Source organism: Dromaius novaehollandiae, chromosome 2 (genome assembly GCF_036370855.1).
Source record: "Dromaius novaehollandiae isolate bDroNov1 chromosome 2, bDroNov1.hap1, whole genome shotgun sequence".
Taxonomy (NCBI): Eukaryota; Metazoa; Chordata; class Aves; order Casuariiformes; family Dromaiidae; genus Dromaius; species Dromaius novaehollandiae.
This window is the reverse complement of record NC_088099.1, coordinates 96,697,724-96,719,609: the sequence shown is the minus strand read 5'-3', so window position 1 is coordinate 96,719,609 and position 21,886 is coordinate 96,697,724. Positions and strand designations below refer to the sequence as shown.

Genomic DNA, 21,886 nt, shown 5'->3' with positions numbered 1-21,886 from the left:
CTAAGAAGTGATGGGCAGCAGCTCCACTCTTCCAGGTGATGCTGGAAGCCAGCACAGTGGAGGAGGAAATTGTGGGAATAGCGCAAAGAAGGGGGCAATTGTCTTTGGCAGGATAAATAGGGAATGAGTTGAAGTTTTTGTAATAATTTAAAATACTGAGCATACCCTGTGCCTTCAGATAATACTGTAAGATAAATGCAACTCTGTCCTCGAAGATGTTTCTCATTACAAGGGAGGCTGTTAATCTCATGAAACACATCATTATGCTTGTGTAGTTCATTTTGACATAGTTCGGTACTTTTAGTTTTTGATCCAGTAAATGGGATGGTGACAGTGCCTTATGTACTTAGGCATGCATTAACAATTTTGGGATGAGAAGCAACCGCATGTTTTCAAATAATAAATTCTGCATGCAGTTGGGCCTGCTTGTCATTTTAAAGAAAGAATTATTGGAAACCATTCAGTGTTTTATGATTATTCAAAATATGAAATGTTTTTTGATATGCTGCATACAGATCTAAGTCATTGGAAAAAGAACATTTATCACATTAATCACTGTGGAATCTAAAACAATTTTTTTATCTGCTGTTTTCTTCAGCTGATGATGATATCTGTGTTTACATTAGTAAGTAGTTTGGAGCAATAGGAGCAGATGAGGAAATTGAAGCAGTTTTATCTACATTATGTGCATTTTGGAGTTTTTACTTCAAACTAAATTTAATCCCTTCAATCAAACTTTCGTACCACACGTTTCAAAGCTGTTTCAATGACCGATCATCAGTTTGAATTCCTGTATTCCCACTAAGGGGTTGGAGCATATTCAGTGTTAGCCTGGAGTATAGCCACTGCTCTGGTTGTCTTTGAAATAAGTCTAGTTTGCGCACATCAGAATCACTGTGCAGACGACTGAGAAGGAATTTTTGGAGATTTTGCTTCAGAATTTCACTGCTGCTTTGAACTTAAACACCACCGATGATACTAGGATTTTTGCCTTGTGAGATTTATTGGTATCGTAGAGACAGTTATTTGCTGTGTTTAAAAAACAAAACAAAACTGAAAGAACTGAGGATGCACCAAAATTGTGTTTTTCTTTATTGTGGTAGTAAGACACTGAAGAAGTTGGTGGAGTTTGCGGTTTAACTGTAGAAGACGCTCAGTTTTCCTCTCGGAGAAAATCTGTCCAGCCAGTGGATATAGTATTACATTTTCCAAAGTTCTTTCTGACAGTCTTACCAGTCTGTCTGAATGTGTATGTTATGAAGTATGTATATATACACGTTGTGAAGTATATAGCTTTCTTTTTTTAAGCTTGATCTCAAACCAAGATTTTGAGATTTGTGCCTTACTCCAATGTCTGCCCTCTCTTCATATGTCAGTGACCACGGAGGAAAAATTTGAGTTTAAATATGCATGGCAGAACATTTATTAAAGTAAACAGACATGAGCTTTGGGTGGGGCAAAGGCAAAATGTTTTAGCTCAGAAATTTTTACATTTCATAAAAGATTAAAGGTGAAAGAAAAGGATAATTTTTGGCTCCATTTTATAGTCCTAGCAATACCTGTAATGAATGCACATATGTACAGTTGCCCATATATAACTGCACAGAGCTGCAGTTCAAATTACATAATCTCCCAGATGACAAAGATACTGTCATCATATAGTATCAACATATACCAAACGGGCATGAAGTATACATCCTGCTTTAGAAGTAGCCTTCAGTATTTTATTCTACAATCGTATTACAAAGTTATTGGCCAGTGCTCTAGTGAGATTTCATTTTACGTCCACTTGCAGTGACTGATGGAGAGGGAGGGATGGGAAAAATCCATTAAAACAGTAGTAGTAGATAAAAAGTGAATGGGAGTTAGAGAAGTCAAAAACAGGGCCATGTTTATAGCCATTTGAAACAAATTAATGTTAGTGGAGTAATGTTAGAGATTGATTTTTGCCTTGAATATATTTCACTTTTCCTTAGGTTTTGAACTTTATTTTCTTGCTCAGTTTGGCTCTGGCCAAATCAGGGGGGAATGCAGATCCTTCAGGGTGTAAGGGGGCAGGGGCTTGCATTTCAGCCTGTGCTTATCTCCCTAGCAAGTATAACGCTAGCTCTGCTTCCAGATTTGTCTGGGAGTTTAGTGCAGCACTTTGTGTGAGTGACGGGGTGCTTCCAAATCTGTATGAAGAAGGCAGTTCACACCTGCCATTCCCCTAAGTGCTTAATTTCACATGACTAGATGAGTAGTCTTCCTTGTCACCTGTCAAAATGAGTCTATCTCAAACCATACCATATGCCATCTGTGGGCTTTATCTCCATTATTAATTCAGGACATTTTAGTGATAAACCAGCCATTGAGATGGAGTCTGCGTGGCAGCAGTGTCTTTAAATGCATGAGGCATACCAAGTGTACTGAGAATCGCAATAGTATTGCTTTGCTCTTTCACTCCGATTTTTCATGTCAGCTCAGTGTTTATGTTCTTTACCCTCACTGAAGCTGATATCCTACAGATGGCTTCCCCAGACATGCCCTGACACAGCACATAGTTATGTAATACAGTGAAATTACTAATTGACTTTTCTTTTCCCATATTCTTCTTTCCTCTTCTAAGAGTGCACTAAACATTTCTGAGCATTGTCCATAAGCTGAAGTTTTTGGCAAGAGAGAGTTTAAGCTGATTGAAATGCATTTACAAAGGAATGTACACACATTCTTCAACAGCAAATAAGAGGGCAGCGTGATTTCAAGAATTAAAAGGCCTTTAGGGCATGTATTTGCTTTGTTTCTAGTATTGTTTTTGTCATTTTCATAGACTGCTGCATTTGAAAGCACCAGTTAAAATCTGTTGGTTTGACTATAAAAAATGACAACTGTGGCATACATTTAAATAAATGAATACCTCTGACCTCTTATTACCATAAGTTTTGTAGTGTTTTGTAGTCGGTGGACCATGCGACTTTCCCATGCTGTAATTGCCTAGTTGCCTCTACTGAAACTGTGTTTTTCTTGCTAGCAGTAAAATTGAAAGAAATTTCAGATATTGGGGAAGGGGAAGATTAGAGGCTACAGTAATAGATGGTTGCAACTGGGCTTGTGAAAAAGAAAAAAAGCCTGCTTATTTTTGCCTTTGGTATTATGTTAAATGCTTATATGTACTGTGGAGGCCATACATCTTTGCCTACTATGTTTATTCTATTTTTTTAAATACTAATAAATACCTCTATTTCTTCAATACCTTCCTCTTAACATATTCTTACTCTTTTGGGTTTCCAAATGTAGCATGTCTCCTTGAAATTGCTTCTTAAAGCACAGTATCATGGGGACTTTTTCAGGGGTGAGTCCACCTCCGAATGAATACGTATTTGGGTATTACGAGGATAGGAAAGGGATGAATCTTGGCTGTGTTTTGAGATGGGTCACACTCTTTGTCTAATCTAGAATTCTAAGTTCTCAAACTCGGCCAGTCCTAAAGTCCGTAGTGACTGGTGATAGATGTGCTTGCTGCAAGTTCGTGGAATGTGATTAGGTTTAATAAATGTCAAAAGAAGAATGTGCCTTATTCCTGTTAAAAGTTGTATGTTGTATTTGCGAATCTTGGATGTCCCTAAAAACTTTAGAAATGTCATTGTATTGAGAACTTTGATAAACAATAAAGGCTTGCTTCTAGATGATGTAGAAAGTAATGTTTGGGTTGGTGGGAATGAAGCTCATGCTTTACTTTACAACAGTACTAGAAAAGCATTCTCATTTGAGAAACACTGCAGAGAAAGAACTGCTTTTATGTGAGATTCATTTCTCCTTCAAAAGAGAATACTTTTTGCATATATCTAGTGTTCTGCAGTATTTAATAATCTATGCATAAAAATTTGAGTTAACATTAAGTAACACTGCTTGACCAGTTAAAGCTGTGGATGTTAACTGTAGTTTAACTATGATTTGCTCGTATGAGTGTTCCTCTTGCTTCTTAGGTATCATAAGAATGAAGAGAATTTAAATGCAGACAGATCTACTCTCAATTTTGTGTTTAGTGTCGGGTCGTCTGTCAATCATTTGTAATACTGTCTGCTCACAGCAGACCTTTGGAGCTGAGACTTATTTCATTGGTGGATTACTAGCAGAAAATAAAAATCACCATTATCTGAACATTTTGTTCAAAAAACAGGTATGATATGTATGGGAAACTGCATGTTTGCCAAATAAAGTGAATATTTTAGCAGTTGTAGCTACTCTTCATGCTCTTCCAAAACTTCTATTTAGTTTAGATGCATAAAATCCTTTGTTTTTTTGAGAGATGAGCTGTCACATTCACTGTACTTTGCAACATGATCTGCATAATCTTCAGTAAGACTGCTTACTTCATTAGGCTTTGGCATTTGTTTAAATAAGTATGATTTTAGGTGATTCTTCTTTGATTTTAAAATGAGAAAAAGGAAATTAATGTATTCTAGAAATTTGAATAAAACTGCACAAGAATATTGATTGTGGGCATCTGTAAAATTGTAAATTGAGGAAAAGACATAAAATCTCTTCTGTTCAATCTTTGAATTCAGTTAATTTAGTTATGTTAAATGTAGATGAGCCACTGAAGAACCGAAATTCTGTCATATAAATCTCATCATTATAGTTTTGAATATTTTTATTCTGTTTTGCTGCAAAATTTAGCTGAGGTCAGTGAATTGGGTGTCTACAAAAGATAGAAGCTGATAGCACTTGGCTAAAGGTTCGGGTATCGATTATAATGTTCCACTATTTTCATTCCACTGTAACCTGCTGAAGCAGGCGCTTTTTTAGATATTGTACATGCTCATTTGAAATCAAGAGGGAAAGAAGAGGGGAGCTTCCTGGCACTGGCCTGTCTGAGTTATAGTGGGGTGTGCTGCCCACTCTGTGATTTCCTTCTGAGCAGAAACCATCAGGTTTTTTTTAAATCATGAAATTTATGTCATATCATGTGCGATTCTCACTTTTTAAGGTGGTGAACAAATGCCTAGTTTGGATAAGACTAGCAGGTCTGTTTCACTCTTCCGGGCTTCTGAAGGCAAAAAGTTAGTGTGTTGGGGCAAGTTATAGGTAAAGTATTTTTGTGTAGGGATTGTGTGACAGTCCTACTTCTCACCTTTCTTTACATTTTAATTTTCGAGGTTTTGTTAGGTAACGTAAAATAAGACTGAAACACAAACTTATTTAAAGTAGCACTGTGCTGTTACAGTAAGTAACCTTTTAGGGAACTTCCCAGTATATGTGTTTCTAATACATATTGCAAAGAGGAGCATTAATTTATTTACAGAAAAAATATTTAGGGCACAGTTTTGTGATGAGAAATTAGAAGTGTGGGGGAAAAAAAGGTGTGTATTTTCTTGCACATCAGAATTGATCATTTCACAAGGAATTAACTGTTTGGTTGGCTGACTATAACTCCTTAAGCCATCATTCTAGTTGTTAATTTAAATATCCATTTTACCTTAGTGATTACAGTTGCTGAAACTGGACAGACAATATTCTAAAATTGCATAAAGTCTCTTCGCAATTGTAACGGTGACTGCAGTACCAACAGTCAGAGTTTCATTTTTGAAAGCACTGAACTGTTTACTGCAGGTTTCCAACCACACAGCTTGCACCAGTTCAAATGGGAGCTGAAGGTCTCAAAACCTTGAGGTAATCTATTTGATATTATAAGTGCTGAATGTCTTGCTGAATCGGCTGTGTTTTGGTGACGCACTTGCAGACTGGGATGTTTTACCTGCGCTCACAATTGCAGACAGGCTGAGTGATAAGCAATCAGCACCTACCCAATGCAAATACTTAGGAAGTCAATCTTACTTCGATGCTGGAAGCAGGGTGTATGGTAGGGATACCAATTTTCTCATTATGAAGCATTTCAGGAACGCAGTGCATGATGTCTGTACTGAGAATTACTATTTTTCTCCTGGATAAATATAAAAATCATACTCCACAGAGAGTTTCTTTCTGTTCTTGATATATATACCAAGTATAACCAGATTAAAAGTAATATGTTGGAGAGAAACCTATGTACTTGTTAGCCAAATAGGAGAGTTCTTGATTTTTCTGTACGTAAAAGTAAAAAGGCAGATAGCTACTATTTGCTGCTGTGGTTTCCTTGTTTATGTAATGACTCATGGGAAGAGGTGCAACAAAGTCAGGTGAAGCTTTGGACTCTGAAATGCAGTATTGTTTTTTGTAAGAACTGTTGTTAGCTATCCTCACTTCTCATAAAAGTAGATACAGCAAGATTTTGAAGGCTTACAGTTTGTTTTTTGTTTGGGGCTTGTTTTAGGAGATTAGGTGCAATATGTATCCTTCCCTGTCCCCCTCCTCCAATTACCTTAACTAGCTGGAGTTGCTTCTTTTATGAAGTTGGAAAAAATAGTGAGATGCCACAGCTAGGAGAACAACTGGGAATATATAGGGTGGAGCATATGACGCTTGCTGCTGGTTGCCCTACCAGCAAATCCTGCCTTGCAGTCTGGTTTGTATCCCTTTCCGAAGGTGGCCTGAACTAATACCAGCTTTTTGTTTGGTAATCTAGAAGGCATTTTTCCCATATGACAAAACAGATTTTTGCCTTCCATCTGGCAACGCACAGATTTGATTTTAAGGTTCAAATTACACTGGTGAGAATGGGGAGGGCTTCTGACTGCTCTAGTGTGACATCCCTTCTCTTAATGGGCTGCTTAGACCTGGGCATAAGTCATATCATTACATGGTGCAGAGCTTGCCGTTGCACTCATGCAGCATATGGCTTTCTTACTTCCATTCCACTTCATGTATAGGCGAGGGTGAGGCATTGCCTTCCGACAAGTGTCCTTTGGGAGGTCTGTGATTATACGTCCTATACGGGCGTCGATTTTTAGAACCTTATTGCTCGTGCTGGGCCCGGGTGGAGGGGTTCACCTCTTCACTAATTTTAACAAAACTGTTAAGGGCTTTCCAGACGTAATTGTCCCGTCTTGTTGCTGCTGTGCCTGCGTCAGTAGAGCACATCTGTTCCTGAAGTGCGCGGCAGCAGCAGTGTTACAAGGTGGACTGCAGCCACTTGACTTCTGTCCAGGTTCTGCTGGTGGTGCCACCGCGGTGCCTCTGAAAGGCAACTGTCAGTGGAGCCCCCTCGTTACATAACCCATGCTAGCAGCTTCCAGGAGGGGAAGAAATTTGGATGGAGAAGCATTTTGTCATGTTTCCATATGCGTGAGCATTTCCTTGGGTTTCACTGTTGGCAGAGAACAAAACCCTTTTGCGAGGAAGCAAGTTATTCAGATCATCATAATTCAAATATGAGGCAGAATTCAAATACTGGATTTTTGCCTACTTGAGGTTAGGGGGAAAAAACCTCTGCCTGAAAAGCTTGCTGATACTGACAAAGATGCACAAATATTGTTTTTTATTATCTTGATGATTCCCTATAGTTGTTCGTGATATCATTACAAACAGAAGGATTGATTTTTCCAGGTAGCTGGTTAAATCTGTGTGTTGTAATTGTTATGATAAATTATAGTGACTAGATAAAAATCTTTCTGGCAATGTTCCTTGCGTTCTGATGTATTGCAGCTGCTAGGAACTGAAAGAAATTATTTCCTATATGATCAGTAGCTTGAAGCATAGCCCACATATATTGCTAGAGCCCAAATTTAAGACAACTTTTCTTTTTTGTACATTCAGCTTAAAACAAATTGAGCTACTCTTTGACCTTTTTGTTCTTACATGAAATCTCTTCTTCACGTGGTGCTGCTATTCATTCATATAGTTAGTAGATTCCACAGCACAGGGGGGAAGAGGCAATCAGCTGTTTCAGTCATGATTAAAGACAGAAGTTTTCTTTTGCAGTCTTGTAATTTAAAAATGTGGTTCCTTTATTATTTTCCAGATGGAAATAAAATAAATTCTATATTACATTTTTTTTCTACTAGCTGAAATATGTAATTATATCTAGTAATGCAAAGCTCTTTGTTTAAGGGAAAAAAAAGCCTATAAACAGGAAACAGATGTTAGAATGTTAAGACACTGTAAAGTACAATTATATGTTAGCCCATGATGTCCTTCAAGTTCTCTCTGGGATATTCGCTAATAGCTTTTTTAAGTGATGAAATCTAGTATTCTTTATGCAATCTGTGGTGTGGGAAAATCTGTCAGAATTAACTAAGTGTTACTACTGTATTTCAGTTAAACCTATCTGGTAAAGTACTTCATTGGAGTTGTAGGTGTAGGGTGGATAAGTGGTAAGCCTGGAAACATCTTACCTTAAACTTTTGGGATGGAACGCTGTATTTCTCTCTGAACATTAAAAATTTTGGAAGACTGTTTTCCTCAGATTTCTTGAGTAATGAAGCAAAGCATTCACTTAGTTCATTATTCTGTTTCCTTGTGAGCTGCACATTGAGTTTCTTGTTGTAAAAGGTAAGTCAAAGAAAGAATACTTTTGGTACTTAAAAGTGAATGACAAGAGACGATAGCTCATTGGGTCTTTCTGTCTCATTTGTTTCATTTATGTTAATAATTTGTGTTCTGTTAAATCCACCAAGTTAACAGTTATGATTCCAAAGTAGTTGGTGGGAAATGTCCTTATCAGTGGGGCCTTAGATACAATTCTATACCTGAAAATACATGAATGCGCTCAACAGAACTTAATGCTTGAAGTGCATGCAGTGTATTTTGTATAGCTTTAGCTATGGAAAGCTCACAAAGAAAGGACTTCACAGTAGAGTGTTTGCAACCTCCTCTCGAAGGAGCTTTGAGGGTCCAGCACACACATGAAACCACCATGCCTAGGCTATATTAGGATTTCTGTGTATGTAATGTGTGCTCTGCATGTATCTGTGATACAAGTGACAAGCAGTTTACTTTCCAAAGCAGGCACTGGCTTTGATATTGAGGACTGGTGTGCGTCTTTCTAGAACAAAATTGTGTAGTGGAATTGCCAATATTGTTCAGTACATAAGCGACCATCTGATGAATTCCCTCAGGATTTTTAAGTTTTTTGAGCTTACATTCGTGGCTCTTACTGCATACAGAGACCTGTAGTGACAGGTGAAATGTTCACTTAATTAATGCTAGGCATCTTGTGACATATTAGTAGAGAATGGAGTGGAATGACTATAAGTGAAAACAGTCATGTTCTTAATCCCGAAAGATATCCACAGCTGTGATTGCAAGACTTGTGGAAGCCATAAGATGTTTTTTTTCCGTGGGAGGTAATTAGAAGAAGCAGTATTGTCTAGAGTCTTGTTTAAATATGGCTATTGAATGCCTATCATTTTAATTTTTCTCAGAGTAAGTGCATCTGAAAGTTCCCTCTTGGCACATACTGCTGAAGTAGATCAAATGCAATTCCATCAGTTTTCTGCAAGTTACTGTGAGGTAAGCAGTTAGTGGGTTTAGGGGTTTTTTGAGATGCTCTGCACTGAAAAACACTTTCTAGTTTTTAAGATTCATTTTTTCAGTTCTTGCACTTTGTAGCAAAATTCTTTTTTTTTTTTTTAAGAAAAAGGAAGGAAAATGAAACCAATGATTTTTCACATAATTACAGAATTTCATCACCTCTAACTTAAAAAAATATATTATGATAAAACAAGGAGTTTCTCATTCTTTACTATATATGGTGTGTTTAACACAGGTAAAGACTATTTACTAGTTTTTTATGCTCTTATTTATTTTCTGCTGGCCTGCAATGTGTAGCTAATTTTGTATAAAATTTAAAAGCAGCTCCTATCATGAGAAAGAATTAAACTCTATTGTAAGGTAGAAAACAAATAATTTAAAAAATGTGCTTTTAGTGTGTATGCAAAGTGGAAAGGACAAAATCTGCTTAAATTTTTAAACACAGTATTCCCTGATTTTGTAGCAAGTTATTGCTTTCATATGAGATGGTGCTTAGCCTTACAAAAGCTTGGTTAAAATAACGCTTATATTTACAAATGAGATCATCTAAAAATAGTTTATGACCTTTAAAAAGAATTCACAAAGTGATCACATAGAGAAGAGACTGCTATTCAAAGGATGGTAAATTTAAGAAGAGTGAAAAAGAACTAATTCTTTTCTGTTTTGTAAGGTGAGTTATTTTTAAGAACTTGACTTCTCACTTTTGTGATACTTGACTTTCACTGATTTCCTATACCATAAATCTGTTTTTGAGTGAAGTGTTTTGAGCTAAGAGACAAGCTGAGGAATAGGGTTGTGGTGCATAGCTTGGGTTCCAGCACTTTTGCCTTTTCTGATATTTTAGAAATAAGAACATACTTTATTACTGGTAAGCAAGAAATCACAGGCGACTACTAGAAAGCTTCATAAAAACTGCATTTACACTGTTTTCTAAGGCTTAAGAGAGGAAGAAGGAAGCCTTTCCTTATTTTTTTTCATTTTACAGAACTTGTTTGATAGCATTTCATTTTGAAAACATCTTATTCTAGCCAAACATCTAAAATCAATAGGAACGGAGGCAGATGGTTCAGTTTAAAATGGAAGCATTTCGAGAAGATGAAGTTTGTAAGAAGCATCATGGCGTTTTCTTCAGTCATTCATGAATCCTATTGACCTGCCTCTGGCTTGTGCTGAGAACCAGACACAGCTGCATGCACCTTGCTGTGCATCAAGTTGTGCACCTCCCATTATCGGTATAGTTAATACTGGAGTATTTCGTGCACATATCTGAGGAGGAGTATATATTCCAGTGAATAATGTAACTGCTTCTCTCAGGCATTTATGTAACAGGATCCTAGGCAGAGATTTTCAAACCACTTTCAAAAGTGATTTGAGACTTTTGAGGCTTTGTGTGCACATCTGTGTGAGATGAGAAGTGTCTGCTGAGAGAGTCATCCTTCTGAAAATCTGTCCTGTTAAAGTGCAGCTACCTGGGAGGTAAAAGGCACAAAGACGCTTACCTTTCCTTTCAGCAGTCTAGGCCAACCTCATATAAATACTGAGAGAAAATATAGGTGCATGACTAAAATATTGCTGATTAATGATCTGGAAGGAATTTGTAGATAATTACAACTTAACAACTAAAGCTGGCAGCAGTGCATGCTGTTGAAGTCGGGATGTGTGTGCTGGCAAAGAGGAAAGAAGTGCTGGTGCAAGGGAGCCTGGCCAGAGCGTGTGGAGCTCCCTAGCCCTGTGCACTCGCTCCCTAACCCTGTGCTCCCTGCGCCAGAAGAAAGTGAAAACCTTCAGTGAAAGCTTGGTTGTCTGTGTAATATGGTTCTTTTTCCAAGTTCACTTATTTTTTTGCTGAGTAAAGTTTAACAGACCATATTGTACCGTTTTACTCATGATCTAGATGTCATTCTGTCTCAATTTTTAAAAAACCTTTTAAACGTTCTTGCCAGACTGTGTGTCCTTACTTTTGCAAATAATAAAAATGAAAGAAATGTGACCACCTTGTTCTGTTCCCCATCTAATGTTCCATCATCCTGCCAAGCATCACTCTGGCATTTGGTTTGGTTTGTTTTTTTGGTTTTGTTTGTATTTATGCTTTCTTTTGGTCCTTTTGTATCTGTACATAATGTATAACATCCTCTGCCTCTTTTCAAGCCATCACAGTGCTCTTAGCTGCCCACTAATTAGTCCTATCTATTAGATCAACCAAAAAGCACTTTTAATTCCTAGATAGTTTCTGGAATAACACAGGTAACATAGGACTTATTTGACTCTGGCAAGAAAACAGCTAACCCTTGCCATCTTCTGAAATTTAAAACGGCCACTGTCTAAAAGCACTGCTCAAGGTTTTAATGATATGGGAGTAAGTTTCACAATACTTTGCTTCTGAAATTTTCCCTTAAATCAGTAAGTAATACTATTTAGGGAACGTCATCCTTACCTCAAACAAAATATAATCCTGTAGCTTCTTTTTTATTTTTATTTTTTAAACATAATTTCTTGCAAGTATTTTCACCTGCCTGTACTCTTTCAAGAATGAGTCACTGAAAGTGAGTGTTTTTTTTTTTTTTTTTAAACTCTTAGGAAATGGCAAAGATTCTCAATCATCCAAGAGTATATGCTTTTCTGCACATACCAGTCCAGTCTGCCTCTGACAGCGTACTCATGGACATGAAAAGAGAATACTGCGTGGCAGACTTCAAACGAGTAGTGGATTTCCTTAAAGAAAAGTAAGTATGTTAATATTCAAGAAAATAGCATTTTTTTCTCAATGTTAAGAACATGTGGCTGAAAACAATTACTTGCAACTTCATAATTAAGGTATGAAAAAGAATGAGATTCTTTAAGCTCACAAAGTCTCTGAGTTTTCCATAAGCCCCTTGATGTGGTTTGCCCCTTTGCTTGAGCTTTTATAAATATCTTAAATCTCTACATGACATGCTTTTCATTTGTCAATGTATTCCTAATCTTTTTCAAATAATATGTTCTTAGATTATTTTTATGTTTAAATTACTATATATAGACTGCTTGAAGTTCAAATTATTGAAGTCTTCTTTAATGTGGCTTTTCAGTGTTGTCTAGTTTGTGTACTGGAGATGATCCAGCTCCAGCTAACATAAATGGGTATTTTTTTAAGCAAGTATTTTATGTCCTATAGTTGGTGCACATTTACATCATTCTAGTAATACTCTAAGCTTGCTTATGGGACTGATGATTTATAGGATAATTTCAAAATTATTTTCCTTATGAACAGAGTTGATTTTGAGAAATAGTGTGTATCATATCATGTTGTATTTATGCAAATCTGAAGACAAAAGTTACATTCACCTGAAGATCTCTTGTGATTACAAGTAATAATTTAATACTTAGTGAAATCTTAACATTTAAAATTTACTGCTGAAATATTTTGATGGGTATTGGAATTAATCTAAAGGGTTTTTCTTTTCCTTTTTGTACCCTTGCCTTTAAAATTTCATCAAAATACTTGTGCATAAAAGAACCAATTTTTCATGATCCAGATCATTGAAAAATCCATCAGTTTAACTATGTAAAGTATGTGATGCAAGAGCTGCCTGGAAATTGTGATATTTAAAAAAAAGAAAAGCAAGCTGCAAAACAACAGAATCTATTTTGCAAACATTATGTATAGTTTCTAAGCTATTCTGATACATTTAGAACAACCTATTGAAATGGAGCTGCTTGTGAAAATATGTTCACTATTTATCATCTTCATTATCTTTACATGTTGATTGTGTATTAATTTTCCACCCTAAACAATGCACATAAATTTTTGGTACTTAATTTTCATGTGGCTATGGGTTATTTTTTCTTTTTAATTAACAGATACATTGACACATATCTTAAGTGGGAACTATGTCAGTTTATATCTTATTGACTTGAAGCTGATTCAATATTCTCTTCAGTAGTTTTAACATTGGCAGCTATTATCATAACAGCAGCTGGATTTCAGATAACCTAGTATAGCTGGCACATGTTAGGGCATGTGGGAATTTTTTAAATCATTCAGCTCTTGCACACAGAAAAGCGTGAATTACTTAATATCTAAATTTAAAACAGCTGGTCGTTGAATATACAGTAATCTATGACATACGTCATTTTCCACAGGCTTTTTTGTAGTTAGTGAGGAAAAAATAATTGTTTAGATTCCTTATTTTTTAAAATAATAATAAACATCCTACTTTATTAAAAAACTACCAAATTATCTAGTAGTTCCAACTAGAAAATAGTCTTCAAATACTAAGATGGAAAATTCTTTGTAACATATGGCAGCAGGATGAGGAAGCTATGCGAAGACAGAGAAAATGTTTTGGATATTTGAACACGTACACATCTGTAAAACTAATTCTTTTTCTTTTGCACTTAAGAGCATGGTGTCTTCATTTGTAGTCTCTCCTCTTATGGCAGCAGCCAGCTATTACATTCCTATATAGATATTCCCATAAAGATTTCTCAGCGCAAAGATTGCCAGGACATAACATTACTGCAGACAGCTCCAGAGCTTAGAGCCAGAACAGCTAAAATTAAATATGTGTTTGAACTACTTTAATAGCCAAAAGGGATTATTTCCATCTTCCATTTAACAAAAAGGAAAAATAAAATAAAGCAAAAGTAGAACCCCCTATATCTTCTTTCTCTATTCTTAGGGCCATGAAGTCACGCAGAAGCTTCCTATACCTCACGTACAGGATCTTATCAGTAGATGCCAAATGGTACCTTCATCTCTAAAATGTGACATCTACTGTGATAGTATCTTCACTTGAAACTCCGTTAAACCAATACTTCTATAGGCTGACATACTGAAGAAATAAAGCCACACATACAAGAGTTACATGGTTATCAGTTAAGTGCTTGATAACTTGATTTTAGAAATCTAAGCAAATAAAAATGCGGTATGGCAAGAAGTGAAGAAAGAAAAGAATGAACTGTATCGGATAGAATTTTTTTGGTTTTGGAACCCCAAAGACCTCAGTGGCTGCTGGATCTTTTTCTCAATCAACAAAACAGTTTGGGGCTTTCTTCTTCCAACAGTAGCAGCAAAGTCCTTTCCTTCCTCTGGAGAGCCAGGAGTGATTGTGGAGGTACCTGCTTCTGCGCATGGAGATTTACCTATATGCTGTGTAGCACAGAACGCTTTGTGCAGAAGCTCTAGGTAGAGTTCTCAAAAGCCAATTATGTTGTGTGTTAAACCTCCTTTTTAAAGGAATGGAGAATTCTAGACCCTCCAAGACTGTGGTATTAGATATATGTCACTAACAGTTTTTTTGGTTTTTTTAGAGGATTTTTTTTCCCTACAGATAGGAACTCTAGAAATGCGCTTAAAATATGAAGGTTGATATTCTAGTGCAGCCAGTTGATAAGCAGTGCTCTCTGTTCTAGGGTCACTCTCCTCAGCTGGATGACAATATCTTTGGTTTAGTGGGAAGGCCAGTTGCAAAATATATAGAATATAATGCCAGAAACGCAAGTACATCAGACTGAAAAACTGTATTAAAGGAGCCTTATTTTAGATTTTTTCAGAAATGCCTTCTTTGATACTTCACACTCCTTTTTGCACTTAAATTTCAGCAAATTATAATATTCAGAAAAATACTGTTGTGTAGTTCACGTGTCAGTAGCTGATCTGCAGATATTTTTTCTTTTACCAAAGATTTATTTGTAAGCTGTTTTAGAGAGCAGCAGCATGAAGAAAATGAGGATGTGCTGATCTAACTTAGAAGGCAGTCCTGTACAATCTAGCCTTTGATAAGCGTCTTTGCAGTATTGCCATGTATATTCTGACTCACGTCTATGGATCTGGTGAGAGTATTCTCAAGATTGATTCATGGATGAGATATTAATTTCAAAGTGTTTGCAACACATACAGGGTCTTTACAAATTGCTGGTTCATAAATTTAATGCAGGGCCACATTTAGTTTTAGATCAGAAATTCCGTTAATTGGGATTTCACTGTATCAAAATGTGACTTTTTTCTTTTTTTAAGCAATCTCAACTTTCAAGATTCAGCATAAATTGTATTTCTGAAGGATGTTGTTTGTAGTTACAAAAAGATTGCTTTAATTATCTCAAATTCTGCAACTTAATCCCGTCAAATTTACTTTTGCTGATAAAAGCAAACAATTGGAATACATTTTAGTTAAAGAATTATCTGAGACCGAATGTCATATTCAGTAATTACTTGAATAATCAGCAATGTGAATATATACCAAGGAAAGAATCCATAGGCTGGTAATGTTCTTCTGAATGTCCTGTCTGCCGTTGTTTACTGTACTGTACTCTCTTACCTGTCTGATGTGTGAGGAGATTAGAGTGTTAATCAAAGGTTATATTAATCTTTCCTGTTACTGCCCCTACATAAGAGAATTGTATTTTCTGTATTTCTCCAAAACCTAGACAAATAAAGAAAAGTAGGCAAAAACAGAGCAAAGCTGAAATGCTGAACCCTTGTATTTTAGGAGATAGCGTAACACTGAGGAAAAGCTGCATATGCTTCCCAGTTTGCTTGTTGTTGTGTTTTTGAGGTCCTAGCGTAACATTAATGTGTGTGGCTGCTGCCCTTCACTCAAGGTTGTCTCACAGTTCATAGTGGAAATATCAAAGCTTTGCTGCATAAGCTGAAAGTCAGCAAACTTGGGCTGTCGAAGGGGAGAGTCAAGGCACCATCAGGCAGAGTCCTGTCCTCTCCTGCCCTGTTGCTGTATTTGCCATGGAAATCAGAGAACTGCTAGAAAGCCTGTCCTAACCTCACTTACTTTTAATAGAAATCAAGAATTGATTTCTCAGCATATGTAGACATATAAATATATGCAGTTGGAAAAAGAAGGTAGTGGAGAGAATGTAAATGAGTGTTATGGAAAAAGAATTGAAAGCTTAGGGGGAGATTAATCATGTAGGTGTAAACTAGAACCTGCCAGCCCATTATAGACTATTGCTCTAAGTCTGAAGAAACTGAAGATATGCCCACCTTTGAGCAAAGATATTATATAGTCCTCTGGGATCACTGGCTTCAGGCAGGCTCCTTCCTCTCCTGTTTCTTGCCAAGCAGGTGTGCCAAGAGATGGTAGCTTCAGCAGTTCTCTAGGCCATCTCATGCTCCTGTCTTTTTGCATTTTAGGGGTTTCAACAGCTAGGGGTTAAGGAGTGGCCATCACTTGTTTCTGCTGATCTGCCCTAACTTATGTCTGTGTTGTTGCAGGGCAGCCAGGCTGCCTGGGTGTGTGGAGGGTCTGCTTCAAGGTGAGATAGCAGGACTGGGAGGGAGTTGGACTCAGCGACTGTCTCCTCCTGGTCATGCTGTATATCTGCGTTGGTACGAGTTTTTCTGGCAATATTTGTGTATCTGTCTGAATGAAATTCTACTTTCTCAATATACTTTTATCCAGTATGTTGCAGTAGGGCTGCTCTTGCCTCACTGAGTAATTTTACAAGCAGTAGTTTTTTTTCCCCAGGTTTTGGGCACAGTAACATGTATCGTAAAACCTTCTGTGGGCAATTGATCCTTTCATCACACAGTATGTGTCTCTCTGTGTTTGTGGTGCATGCATGTATCTTGTTGTCTAGAAGTCTTCTGCTTGAATTTTTTTTGTATTTTCTAGTAGCTAATTTTAGATTAGAGTAGCTGGAATGCGTGGAAAAGTATTCCTAAAAGCTTGTTTTGAAATACTGCAGCTATTACTTGGATGATCAAGTAAATTCTGGACACTGTGAATAATTTATAACTGTGTAAATAATTTTCTTTTGAAAGATGACCATACAGTAAACTCCAAGATATGATTAAGTCTACATTGAAAAGATAAAGCAGCCAACTCAGTTATCATCAAATTTGCAGCTATTCCAGACATGCTGCTATTTTGAAAATATCTCAGTCCTTGTGGCAGTAGTAGTATTGTTTTTATCTTATCTTGCTGAAACTAGAAATTGAAGACAAGTGCTTGAGGCATTTAAAAAGACATAAATATCCATTTACCTTTTTTATATAAATGTTTCTGGTGTATTCACTTACTTTCAAAATGAAGTTAATTATACAGTAGACTATAACAGCTCTCTCACTTTTTACAACATAAATGTGTTTCATTTTCGTTCTGAAATGCACTTTTGATTCTCTGAGAAAGACATCGTAGAGCTCATTTTGCAGATTTGCAGATTGTGAACCCAACAAACCGTGACAAGTCTTTCAGATTTAGGCTTTTTTTAATGGGTTTTAGTACATCTGTTCTGTCATTCTAACTGCTGCAAATGCAAATGTCATCTGTTTAAAATCCTTATGACGTTTTCGGCTAAGAAACTGCTGAGTGTATTTGTTACTTATCTGTAATTTTATACCTCAGTCTCTAGACTCTTCTCTTTAATCTGTCTTTTGTCTACAGTTTTGAGTTTGAACTAAGCACTTTACCAAATGTCTCTCTTTTTATCACTTTAAATGAATCGTTTGTAAAAAGTATTGAATTAGCACTAAAACCTCTTTTTTGTTGTTGTTTTTTCACTGAACGGTACAGAAATAGGTTCCACTTCATATCCAGACTTGAGCCTAGTGATCGGTGGGGTAGTCTTTGATGGACTACAAGCTCCTTTTACCACAGGATTTAGATCTTCAGGTCCCTTGAAAGTTAGATTTGGGCTTGCATAAAGCAGTTGCTAAATTTAAAAGTCTTCCTGTCTTAGATTTTATTCATAAAGTAATACAAAGAGATCTCCGTAGGTGAGATTTCAAAGGTGCTAAACACTTGCAGATCCATTTATTTCATGAAGATATTTTAAATGTGTAGTGTTCAGCTACCTAAATTTAAAAAGAGTGTTTTTCATCAGTACTAATTTGGGAGAGAGAAACATTAGGCATTCTAGGATACTTTTCCTGTAGTATTATTACAGCCAGGATGAATGTCATTTTAGATGGGCAGCAGGGCAGTCTTTTGGTTTTGACTTGCATGCTGTATCACTCTGACCGTTTCTCAGCAGATGCTACTACTTCTTGACTTCCTAGCAAGGAAATATATTGAGGAGACTTCAAGGAGGAGGGTTGGAAGGAGGGAAGGAAAGTTGTTTACAAATATCTGTACTTTTTGTTAATCACTTACCTTCACTGTTCTCAAGATTATTCAATCAGATTTCAGTTACTACAGGGAGACAGCCTGAAAATAGATGGGCAAGACCTCCTATTGCCAGAGTTCAAACTATTAGATCTGCTACCACTTTATAAATCACTAGTCAGCCAGATGCGTAGAGGGTGTTAGAGTTATCTGGGTGTAGCTCTTGGTACTCCATTGTTTGTATGTCAGAGTGGCAGCTATCAGAGGTACATGCTTTCTTCCACCTTCGGTGGCCTTGTAAAGTGCAACTCTTTATGTAACATTGTAGGGGGAAAATATCAGCTGCTGGAAGGTTGGCTGGGGTAATGTGGAATTTGCCTTACACTTGTGGTTGGTGTTTGTAGAACTTTATTATAGGCACTTGGGAAAAAAATTCTTTAAAGTGGGTTAGCTGTAGTTCATCTGTATTGAACAACGTGAACATTGATTGTGTTCACTTTGTAGCCTTCACTTTGTTGTGTGTGCGTGTATACATAAGAAAATTATTGCAGTCTCTGGCTGTGTGACTAAAAAAGCCCAGCCTCATCTATGTTAATTACAGCGAGACAGAAGTCTTCTGAAAACATACAGGACACAACATAAGTTTTAATGACAGTGATCTCTAGAAGTTCAGTTGTTCTTTCCTTAGAACTCTGTAGAGCAAAGAAAAACATTTACCTTGAAATAGTCTGACTTTTTCCTAGTGGGAGCACCATTTTGTGACTTACTACATAAGGAGTTTTCACTCTAAGGAGTGTACAGATATGGCATAATGGGTTCTCTAATGTTCTCTAAAGGATGTTTTCCTAAAACTATCCTTGCTTATATTTTCACTTAGTTTATACCCACAAAGAGTTGGGAGTAAAGTCTGTGTAGAATTCTTACAGTAAATTTTGTACTTAACTGTGCTTAATTAAAGAAAGACAAACCTTTTCATTATGAAATTAATATTTGATGATATCACTGTTATGCTTATCCTTGCTTACCTGCTCCTTCCGATTATTTCTTAGAACCAACTGCCTTATGCTTTAGATGAGATGGTACGCTGCATGGAAGCAGGGCTGGTCTGTAAAGAATGAGATTGCGAGTCAGCTAAAAGGACTTTAGGACACATTGTAGTAAGGGTAATGCTAGGACAAAATAGTAGAAAAAGTAGTGCAAATAATGTACAAAAATGAGAAACAGAACAGAGTTAAAAGAATATTCTTGTTACGGTGAAACAATGAAAGAATCCCATGGGAGTATCTCCTTGACAGTTCACAGTGCTCATTTTTGAGAAGCTGTCCGTCTTAAAGAGGATTATAGCTTGTTTGAGCAGGAGACTTGGAGTTTTTATGCATGACTGGGTAACAGTACACTTTGCAGTAAAACCATATGTTTTCCATATATACGTATACTACAGCTACAGTACGGTACCCACCTTCACAGTAAGAGTATTGTCTGCAATCCCCATTTTCCAGTGGCTTACTTTGTTACTGCTCCATCTGTCTAATCACCCTGTGCCGGAGAATACACACATGCAAATACTTAAGTCCAAACCGAGTGATGCAATGTGATGTAAAGTAATTCTAAAGTTTGAGACTACTTTGAAGATCAGATGGCAGTAAGCGTGTCTTGGAGCTATTTATCATTTGGAAAGGTACAGTTTAGAAAATTGTGATTTTAAACTGCATGATGCATGATTTTCATTATGAAGTCTCTTCAGCTGCCGTAGCAGTGTAGTTTTGCATGCTGCCTTTCTTAAGCAGGGCGTGTGCTGCTCCTGTTTTACAGAATTTTCTCCTAAATGAAAGACATCAGGTTTTTCTGGAGATACAGAAACATTATGAAAACTTTTTTCTGTCTCTGCTGCTAACATGGCACTCTCGAAGCTACGTGTGGGAACTGCTCAGACACCTGGGGAGAGAGATGCCTCAGATGAGGTGTCCTTGTGGCCTGGGGGCTTCCTGTCTTCCTTCCTGCCTTCCCACTTCACATGCTTTTAGGTCACAACAGTGACCTAAACAGGTCATAATGTTCTGCCATGGCCAAAATTTAGAAAAAGAATTTATTGGAATGGTTGCTGGAGAGAGGAAATATTCCCCATTTTAAATATAAGAAATATTTAGTCTTATGCCTTTTATAGAAGCTGACTTACTTTTTACTAAACATAATTAATAAAGTTGTTTGGAGTGATAGTTTCTGCATCTAGTTTTGGTTAAGCTTTCCTTTTTCTGGGCAGTCTTATCTGTAGTTTTCTTCTGTAAAATCCTAATGGGATTATTGCTGGGTGATAGAATAGGAATAAGTAATACGCATCCAATTCCCAGTTTCTGTAGTGTAACAAGATGATATTATTTTTTCTTTTTTCCTCCTCTTTTGAGGGCATGTGAATGTGTTTTTTTGGAAGTAGTGATCTAACATCTGTTGTAAAATTAAAAGGAAGGAATTGTAAGCATCGCAGTTTTAGAAAAACTTACTCTTAAAACATCTATTTAATATTTGTGATTTTGAAATGCCTGCTTTTAATTGACATATTTCTCTAGTATTTTAAAACAAGATCACGGAAATCATTTCTCAACTTGTCTGCAAAAATATTGTCGTTGTGTTTCAATGTCAGAGTCAGAACTTCAAGCCCATATTAAAATGGGATTATGGGGGGAGTTTTATTGTTTTAAAATCTTTAACTCTTCATGTTTCTTTCCTTAATAATGGATTAATTTAATTTGACATGTAATTTTGGTTCTAAATTGCTCTGGAGTTTAAGTGTATCCAAATATATGTTGACATACTTAAGTATTTATTGTGTTAGCCTATTAGTACATACGCAATTCCAGTAAACATCGTGTATACGTGTTGTAGCGTTCAGGCATGAAAATTCTGATGTTGGTATTAAATTTTCACTTTAGACACATAAAGAAATATTATATATTTGTTCACTTACATGCGTATATTTTTCTGTTGTTGGGTCTAGTATTAGGTAATGAACGAATTTCATAAGCCGTGCTATTTTGAGCATATAGAACAATATTTCATGAAAATTTCACCTTTTGGCTAAAGTGATAGTTGGCAAACTGCCTAGTACTGTTTGAAGTTGCGTTTGTCAAGCTTTCAGGGAAAATATGTTAGAGAGAATGATTAAAATAATTAAAAATGCAATACTTCTGGAGCTGAACCTTTAAAGGTTATTTTCTTTAACCCTAAAATGCTAAAATCAAGAAAACTAAAAACTAGGCAGTATAACTGTGCCAAAATTGTTAAACCTCATTCAAAATGTAGCTGTACAATTAAAACGTCGTTGTTTGTGAGACAATGATTTTTCTGCTAGATAGAAATTTTCTATATACGTTAACTTGCGGACTATAATACAGATTACCTAGGGGAACCTCAGTTTTTTACTCATGTGCATCTTGTATTGGTCTGTAGTTTGTGTCTGCTAC

The 21,886-nt window shown here is 36.5% G+C and overlaps 1 protein-coding gene across 6 annotated transcripts in view; it reads left to right on the top strand.

The window, feature by feature from the left end:
* CDKAL1 (CDK5 regulatory subunit associated protein 1 like 1) overlaps positions 1 to 21,886 on the top strand; it is a 450,247-nt gene that overhangs the window by 261,532 nt on the left and 166,829 nt on the right. For all 6 annotated transcript variants that reach the window (XM_064506972.1, XM_026112679.2, XM_064506971.1 and 3 more), the window contains one exon: positions 11,968 to 12,113. In XM_064506972.1, the coding sequence (XP_064363042.1) occupies positions 11,968 to 12,113 (146 nt within the window). The remainder of the gene's footprint in view (positions 1 to 11,967; positions 12,114 to 21,886) is intronic.